Genomic DNA, 9324 nt, shown 5'->3' on the forward strand with positions numbered 1-9324 from the left:
CCCGCGGTGCCCTCATCGCACCGGGTGTCCGCGCTCGGGCCGGGCAGAGCGCTCGGGGGGAGGAGCGGAACGCGGTGTTGGACGCGGTGATGCGAATCAAGGCTTGTTCCCGCGCAAGCTGAGCGCGTGGTCTGCTAAGAAACGGAACGGTGAAGAGGGGGATTGCTGCGGGAGCTCTGACTTCTCCGCTCGTGTGAAACGTCTGCTCCAGGTGCTGACTGAGGGTCCGACTTACCCCAACCAGCAGTAATAGACGGGAACGTTATCGTGTTTTTAAACTCGTAGGCTTACATGTCTCCCTGCTTAGCTCATGCCACTACTGTGAAACAGATTCATAACACCGGCAGTAGAAGGTGAAGTTAAGTTGTCATAAAGAAATAATACAGGGTTGTGTTCGCTTGTGAGAATTACTATTTCCAGTTGAAGGCTGAGTTCCCGAGTTCATTTCTGGAATCGAGTCTGGACTGCTTTACTGCAGGGAAGCCACCTCCTGGGACATGTTGGCTTGGGGGTTTGGTTCTGGTTCTGGGTGGAATGTGTTGGTGAGAAGAAATAACTGTAAAATGTGTACAGTTAAACTCAAGGGGATTTGTTATGCAGTGACCATGGACAGTTCTGATATGAATGAAAATCGTAGGGAAATGTAGAGTGTTTTAAAAAGAGAGGAAAAAACACCAGAAAAACGTGAGAGAAAGGGACACAAGGTGCTGGAGCTGTAACTTCTGTTGTGTTTCAGAGAAACCCCATCCAAAGGGTTAACTGGGGGGGCTGAGGGAGAACAGGCACCTGGGACCTCACACCCAATTGGCAGTCTTTTGTAATATATAATTTGCCTAAAATTGCTCACTGAGCACAAGCTTTTGTTTTCTAATTGATTTACGGTTTGAGCCACTTTTACCTCATCCCCTACTGTCCTGCACACAGTGCCAGCAAGTACATTACAGTGAGAAATGATAAATTACTGTGCACTTGTGATGCTAATGCATCAAGAGTAAAAAAACATGCATACTACATGGAGCTTCATGCATTAAGAGTGTCATGCAAAGACAGAGCTATGCAAAAAATCATTTGTAACTTCTGAAATAACCGTTTGATCATTTACTTCAATTCATCTCTGAGAACTAATTGAACCTGAAGGTTAAAATTTACGCTGTTATGGCTTTCCATCTGTGAATTGGAACAAAGTTCTAAAGAAGGTGTGTAAGCGCTTAAAGCTGCCTGTGTTTTTTAAAGTTTTAATGAGCTAATTGATCAGGAAAGCTACAGGTATTGCAGTTTCTTAAAGCCTTTTTCAAATCTAAATATTTTGCTTGTGTTGATGACAATTACAGTATGCATTCCTAAAGGGCATTGCTCAATTTTTAGGTAGGAGCATGTGTAGATGGATTAATGCAGATACTATCTAATCAGTGTTTGTCACCAAAACTATTCAAATATTTTAATCTGATTTGTTTCAGAGGTATAGTGCAACTTTTACTGAACAAGTATAAAGGAAGAATTGAAATTTTTGTATATTTTTTTCTTGCATTTGTGAAATACTGTGCTGATATCCCAGAGAAGAGGAAAATGTGGAAGTTGGTGAGACCCAGTGTGTGCATATTGTCTGATTTCTCTCCCCCACACTGCATCAAGGGCTGGATTTTGTTTTACCTTCACATACTCAGTCCACCTTAAATTATTTTTTTTTTTTCACAATGTCTTTGGGTTCCAGTCTTGAAATATGAAGAAACAGATTTATGGCGGCTGCTGGGCACAACAAATTAAGTTGACAGTGATGTATGAGAGCATAATAGCATGATGATCCCTCTGTAGCGCGGCTGGACGCCTCCTGCTTCATTTGGCTCTTGTTAGGATCTGTTAGGCAGCTAAATAATGAAATTCTGCTGACTGATTTCTGATTTCTCTTTTCTTTCTCTTTTCACCTTTTTCTGAAACTTGCGTTACCCAGACCAGCAAACTGCCCTTAAAGGATTCTTTCACTTACGACGACTACAGGTTGGTCTGTTGTTTAATTTCTTAATAAATAAATAATAATTATATATTTAATAAATAAATGATTTCTTAATAAATATGCAGATTTTAATTGTTACAAAGGAATAGTCATTATGAGCAGTTAATTTAGCTAACTGCCACATGTAGTCTGAGATTAGGACAGTAATTCGTTGTTTCTGAAGAAAATACTTCTGCTGATGTTGCAGGAGGTTTGGGTTTAATTTTTTTAAATTACTTTTTTATTTTTATAAAAAGGCTTTACCATCACATGCTAGTAAAAACTAGTATTTACAGTGTCTGTTGAACAGGAAGAGCTGGAGAATTTAAGTTGTACATGTGAAGCATAAGTGTCACTTGGAGGTGCTAGAGGGAGTGACTAGGTAAAAATAAGAATAATTAAGATAATGAGAGTTTTAATTCTGTTAAGTAATTAAAGCAGCATGAATAAAAGGTATTCATGAAGTCTTACAGGGACTTTTTTAGCCTAGTTGTGCTTCTGGGTAAGTGTATGAAAGTGAGGTTTCCAAAGCATGCCCCCTTCCCTGATAGGGTCCCTGAGGAACAAACCAACTTGCATGTGAAGTGGTCTAAAATTTTGGAGATAAATTACAACAATTAAAAAGAAACATATTGCTATGATATTTAAAATAACGTTTGTATATCAAAATTATCCACAATTTTAGTTTGCTTTTTAGAAATCAAGTAGATTTCAATTTGACAGTATCTTTCTAAGCAATCTGTAATCCATCTGAAAGTCTGATTCTGTATATTAAGTACTTGGAGTCTCTGCAAACTAAAGTTATTTTGACCTTCTCCTGGTGGTATACTTTTTTTCCCTAAAAAACCTATAACAAATATATGTATTAAGGTCAGAAGCAATTTTTTTTTCCTCATTTAGCATTTATTATTAATTTTTGTCTGAAATAAACCCAAAATTTTAGAAAATACTGAAACGTTAAGATTTTCTTGGGTAGGTAGCTGGCATTCTATTTGCTTAACCTGGCTTAGAAGGGGATTGAATGATGTCCATGTGCTCTGAATTATGTTACACTTTCATCATTCTTTTAATCTGGATATCTGTTTGGAGTATTGAGGTTTTTTCTCCTCTTTATTCTGTTAAGGAAAAAAAATAGCAATACTGATCTAAGCCAAAAGTTCGCAAACTGAAGAGAAGTGCTTACCAAAATAGCATGTATGTACCAGGTGATGACGCTAGTTTCCAGTTCAGGCAGTACATAAGCTTTCTAGGGACCAAGGGGAAGAATACATTCTGGCTTGTACAAGAGTCTGCGCATAGATGAGAGTTACTGCTGCCAAGCAGTAGCTGTGAGCTACTCTGAGGCCTGCAGAACTAGCTGACCCCGGGTGTAGGATGTGTGGTGAGAGGTGTGTGTGCAGTGAAGGGTCAGGGCAGCAGAAGGAGGCACAGGAGTGGGCACTGGCTGAGGTAACAGAAGGTAGGAATGTTCTGTTGCAGAGTGCAGAAGAAGGGCGGGATTAAAATCATGGTTTGGGAATTGGTCTATGTGCATGTCTTGGAAACCTTAAGACCTGCTCCTTCTCCTATGGTTACTATAGTCAGTGTGATCTTTAAGGAAACTAAATTTGGAAACTCCCAGCCTAAATGGTTGCCTCAGGTTGCACTACAGTCACTCAATCATATTTTGATGTTTTGAGCATTGATCATCTAATGATTTTAACTTTTGTAGATGGGCAGTTTCCTCCGTTATGACACGGCAGAACCAGATTCCAACAGAAGATGGTTCCAGAGTTACATTGGCTCTAATACCTTTATGGGACATGTGTAATCATACTAATGGACTGGTAAGGATTTCTTCAGTGTAGCTGAAAAGCTTGAGGGCTTAAGTATTAAGCCTTTCAACTGCCATAGAACAGTTTAATGACACTTTTCATTATGCTTCTTAACACAGGTGTTTTATCTTTCCAAGTGACTCTAAAAAACTAATATCTGAAGGAAAGGTTTGTCTGTTCCTTAAGTATCTTACAATAGCTTTTCAGGTAGAACTTTCTTCATCTAGAGAAAACTTTAGAAGTGGTTGGACACTTAGAGTTATGCCTCGTACATGTATAATGAGTTTTGTTCCTGTTTCCAGGCTGAAAAAGATTCACAATACTGGACAGATCTGTTCTGAGAACAGGAAAGCAGACAGTGATGGAGGCTGCCTCTTGTAGCTACCACTAGGGAAAGTGGTTAGAAATTTGCAACTGAGAAATACTGCCTGCTCTCCTAACCATGCCCAAAGAGCCTTGTTATGGAGACAGCAACAAAAAGAACAAAGCCTAGTTCAACAAAAACAGAACATCTCTCACTACATCAAAGAAACAAAATGCAAAATACAACTTTAGGGCATATTAAATATTTAAAAGGTGACATATGTATATAGAAAGCCAGACCTGTTGACATTTTGGCTTTCGTGAGCTAGTTCAGAGCACGAGGTCTTGATTTCATTAACAGGCTAGTTAATGTCGAAGTGAGGAAGTGGAAAGCTGTAAGAGGATGGTTTATCAATGATATTTAGGCAATCTCATGTATGCTTCAAAGTTCATACCCTCCAATTGTGTTTCCAGTAGATAGTATTATTTATTGTAAGCAATGAATATGACCATACTATTCAAGTAATCTGGCTCTTTTGTGGGAGAGTTGACCTGCGGGTTAGGACAGCAGCATATGTTAGTATTGCTGGTATAAGAAAATTGTAAAGCAAGTAATTTCTCACTTGACATTTATGTAATTTATAATTAGTATGACTGTACCAAATATAGCACTTTAGGCTAGGTTACAAAGTTGCAAGTGTTTGGGGTTTTTTTGTTTATATATTTTCCTTATTAAAAGGTTCTTTAACAGTGTTGTTCTATAACAGTGTTGTTCTTTAACAGTGATTCTTGCCTTTCACTATTTGTTATGCAATCTCATAACTTTGATTTAGTAATAAAGCTTGAATGAGAGTTTTCAATATAAAGAAAATTCAGGAAATTATAAAGAAAATTCAGAAATGTATGTTTTTGTAATGTAAGTCTTCGCTGCAAGCATCAGTACTTCCTGTACCCTTTTCCTGCTGGGCATATCTTTCAGATGCTTTTGCAGAGACTTGTCTGTATTCATTAGACAACTCTTAATGAATGCCTTCAAAGTTGGGATTAGAGAAAAAAGGAAGAGAATTAAGGTTCTGGGAGGGAAAAAACTAAGTAGCCTATATTAAAAGAGCAGCTCGTTATGTTGTTTTAATCATTCAAACTTCTATTTAAATTGATAAAGTAGTTTTTATTTTTATTGTGCTCTTTAGCAGTGGGTTTGATATGGAGCCAGCCTCTGGAGCTAAACCTGCTAATGCAGTAGTATGGCAGGGTTGGAAGCACTTTTTTATGCTGAAGTGTATTCTAAAGGGCGGGAGGGTGGGGTACTGCACTTAAGTATTTTGTATGTGTATACAGACTTCACTCATTTGTTTCATATTTCTACAGAAAATAGTTTAAATGTCTATCCTTCCTAAATCTGTAAACAACTGTAATATGGATAATGGGTTAAGAAAAGCTACTAAACCTATTTTTGTTGTGTGTTGGTTTCCTTCTACTAGCAGAGATGGGGGAAAAACTGCTAAGATAACTAAGCTGTTAAGACAACTGTAAGCTGTCTGTATTATAGTCTATATTATTGTAGAGTGAGAAGAGGGTAGGTTCTACTCTAATCATAGTGCATCCCTTGAAAATACATGAAAGGAATTGTTCTTCATTGCAAGAAACTAGGAAACAAAAGATGGCATAATATGTGCCCGTCTAGTCTATTCCAAATGTAGTGCTGAAATACTTCTCGAGTCAGTCAGCTACTGTATATCCCTGTTCTTGCTTTATTCCACAGGGCCCCTTTCCGTGGGCTAGATAATAAAATGCTCTTTGGGTTTTAACTGGAGCTAGGTCCATACAGCTTTTTTGTGCTTCTGACACTATTAATTAGATCAACCTGGCTCTAAGAACTATATCAAAATGGCTGTCTTCATGCATTTCTCATTGTTATTCTTTAGTGGGATTGTATTTTGACAGTCAGAGGTTGATTACCAGTTCTGACAGAGATTTGAATAAGCTACATTTTGCCCGTTGGGCTGGGTCCATCCTTAATCACTGACCAAGCAGACTACTGCATGCTTTATCACAACTTGAAATTCATGTATCAGTCTGCTTCAGAAATAAAACTGAAGGGATGCAATTTGTCAGCTATCATGTGGGAAGAGAAGTAAACACCCTGTTAATTCTCTTACATGACTACTATTAAAAGAAAGAGGAAATAAGAGTCTAGCACTCCATTATGTTTTATAGAAAAGCCTTTCAGAAGCACTGCTGTTTCTAGTTTTTTTGGTGTGTGCAGTTTTTGTATTTGCCTTTATGGAAGAAAAAAAAAATTCAAAAAATGAGCAGTGTTCTAGTGGAACATGCTTCAACCGACAGAACCCTTCTCTTAAGAGACTGGAATTTTCCCAGTCCTTGAAAGCCTCCTTTTCCACAGGCATTTCAAGAGACTGGGGTAGACTTTTCACATTCAGAAGTATTTCACTGAGTTTACACAGCAAGAAAATTTTAGGCTGTGTTGTGTAGCTCTCGTGTTCTTTCTGATCTCGATATACCACAAACACATAGTAGACCTGTGGTGGTGGCGGCAACCTCAGACAGAGCAGTGCTGCAAGCCTCCACAGGGCCAGACTGCCCATGCTTGGGGCTGCTGTCTTGGATTTGCTGCATCGGGGGCAAGATCCCCATGCTCACTTTGTGAAAGCACTGTTTTGGCTAACAAATGCTTGATGATGCAAGCAGCCTAAACTATTATCGTGTAAACCATCAACCAAGCTTTCAAAATAATTCATAGAGTTCTGTCTTTGGACAAACTGCAACCAAGATGGGAATCGGGGTATACTGCAACTCATGTGTCTGTCAGCTTACAAAAAAGTATGTTTTCACTTACGAAGGCTGAGAGAGAATCTTCAGCTTCTTCTCGGTTTTTTTTTTTTTTTTTTCCCCAGGCCAAGAGCATATTTTTCCATAAGTTAGCTTTGTCAGGGCTGAATTCAGAATACCTACCAAAAAAGTTGCTTCTTGATCATTCCACAGCTTGTATTTCATCCTGTGGCTGAACCTGTACTGGCATCTAATATTACTCAAGAAGATGCTGTTTGTCACTTTATAAAAGTATTGCATTTTTAGGATAGCCTCACTTGTTAGTGTGAAGACTCCTTTACAGTTCTGTAATTTTTTTTTGAGAAGTGCAAGTTTGTTAAAATCGATCCTCTTCCATTGCCTGCTACCATAAAAATAAACTTTTAGCATTTTAAGAGTATTGCTTAACTTTTAGATAAAGGGATTATTTGCAAGTAAATTATAATTGTCTGAAGACTATGTCCCCTAAAGATCCACAGTTATCTAATCCTTTTTCATTGAGAGATCAAAAATATGTTGGCAGTTGAAGGATAAAGCACAGCATATAGTGCTGTCAGTGCCTTGCTCCCTTGGGCCTCATGGGAGTGACTGAAAGCTCCAGAACTTTGTAGCAAGCTTCTGGCTTTAGCATGGGACTGCCTGTGGTCTATGGAGGGTACTTCTCTCAGAGCCTTCTGTTCACTTCAGGTAAGTTACTTTCGCCATTAGATTTCTTTAATGCAGAGATTTTTTTTTAAAGAGATTGCTCAGGAATCATAAAACAATCAGTACCAGCCATGCTATAATGTGCAGAGAAAGAAATATATGCAATTGCTATTGTTACTGTGTTTCCAATAGGACGTTTTATCAATGGTGGCAGAGAGAAATATAAAATGCTAAAGGTGCTTTTGTACCTCTTTCCTTGGATAGATCACTACAGGCTACAATTTAGAAGATGACCGTTGTGAATGTGTAGCGCTTCAAGATTTCAAAGCCGGAGAACAGGTAGTGTGAACAGTTATCTGCATAAGTGTTCTTTAATTAAGTTTTGTGGGCACTTAGTAATTCCATACAGCATTTTAATAGCAGAGTAGGTGTGGATTAAACCCTGCTACTTTAGAATGTTATTATGGTGAGTTAATTTTGTGGGAACGTGCTACCAAACTAAGTGCACATTTTTCAGAATGAAGTATTTTCTGTCACTTGGTAGACCCCAACTTCAGAAGAGTTTTGATTCCTCATATTTTAGAGAACTAGTTGAAATATTTAATCACTGGTAAATGCACATACATAGGCACTAATTTTGGTATTCTGAAATAGGTTAATAAATGGCCATATCGAAAGGACCAAAGATAACTATATTTTAGATTTCGGGCATCACTTTGAATGGAATAGCAGATTGTAGAGTCTTTCTTAACAATGTTGTTGGTTTGTTTGTTAGTCTTCATTTAACAAGAGGAGAAATGCAATGTGGTGGCCAGTCATTTACCCATGTTGTCATTCCCATACTTCATGAAAATGAGAAAGGACCTAAAAATGTACTTACTCCCTTTCACACAGACATGCATGTACACACCCCTTCATCCTCAAGCAGCAGGTACCAAGGGAGAGTCTTACAAAGATGCATGAGACAGTTCAGAATCCAGTATTTTGTTCAAAGCTGCTAAGAAACAAAAATGAGTGTTAAAACTAGTGATGGATTGAAGACAGTGGTTCCAGGAGTGTAGGAAATCTCCAGTAGGAGAGTTCCTGTGCTGTGTCAGCAGCCAGCCTAAACCCACAAGTGTAGTAGCACTCTGTTTTTCCTACTCATTGTGTAACTGCAATCAGCATGGCCAGAAAAAGACTTTGTCTATGAAACATCCTGCATCTCATGAGTTATTACCTTTAGAGTATTATTTTGCCAGTCTCACACTTTATAGTCTTTTGATTTTTCTTATATATTGTTACCTTCTTCTTTTTAACAAAAATATGTCTGAAATTTTATTTTTAAGTATGTCTTTCTAGAGGTATGTTTATCCTCATTGCTATGCTGAGTTTTACAGTGATTGTATGGGTTTTGTGTTGCTCTTAGAATTTGTTATGGTAGTCAAATATTTGCTGTTTTTTCCAGTACTGGTATGATGAGTTAAAAGGGGTCCACAGTTCTTCCACAAGTGATCCAATTTATAATTTTCCACAGCTGGCAGTGGATGTGTCACATAGCTGTTCTGGCTGCTCTCTCCATTTCAATTATAGAGGCTTCTTCTATTTTGATTTTATTTTAGTATTTTCACTTTGCCTGCTATTTATCAGTTTGGGGTTTTTTTATATTTCTGTGCAAACTTTAACTGTTATTGACATCATTAAGGCACTTTAATTATATAATGCTTCAGTCTTTTAATGTACTGTGCAGATGTTATTTCTTAC

At 37.9% G+C, this 9324-nt stretch overlaps 1 protein-coding gene across 1 annotated transcript in view; it reads left to right on the forward strand.

Moving 5' to 3' along the window:
- Nucleotides 1-1948: 1948 nt before the first annotated feature.
- Nucleotides 1949-9324, forward strand: part of LOC104409842 (histone-lysine N-methyltransferase setd3) — a gene marked incomplete at its 5' end in the record, with an annotated part of 12635 nt that continues 5259 nt past the window's right edge. Inside the window, 3 exons of the mRNA XM_010019838.1 lie at nucleotides 1949-1995; nucleotides 3702-3816; nucleotides 7846-7920. Of these exons, the coding sequence (XP_010018140.1) occupies nucleotides 1949-1995; nucleotides 3702-3816; nucleotides 7846-7920 (237 nt within the window). The remainder of the gene's footprint in view (nucleotides 1996-3701; nucleotides 3817-7845; nucleotides 7921-9324) is intronic.

Source organism: Nestor notabilis, unplaced genomic scaffold (assembly GCF_000696875.1).
Source record: "Nestor notabilis isolate BGI_N333 unplaced genomic scaffold, ASM69687v1 scaffold3418, whole genome shotgun sequence".
In the NCBI taxonomy this organism is placed as follows: domain Eukaryota; kingdom Metazoa; phylum Chordata; class Aves; order Psittaciformes; family Psittacidae; genus Nestor; species Nestor notabilis.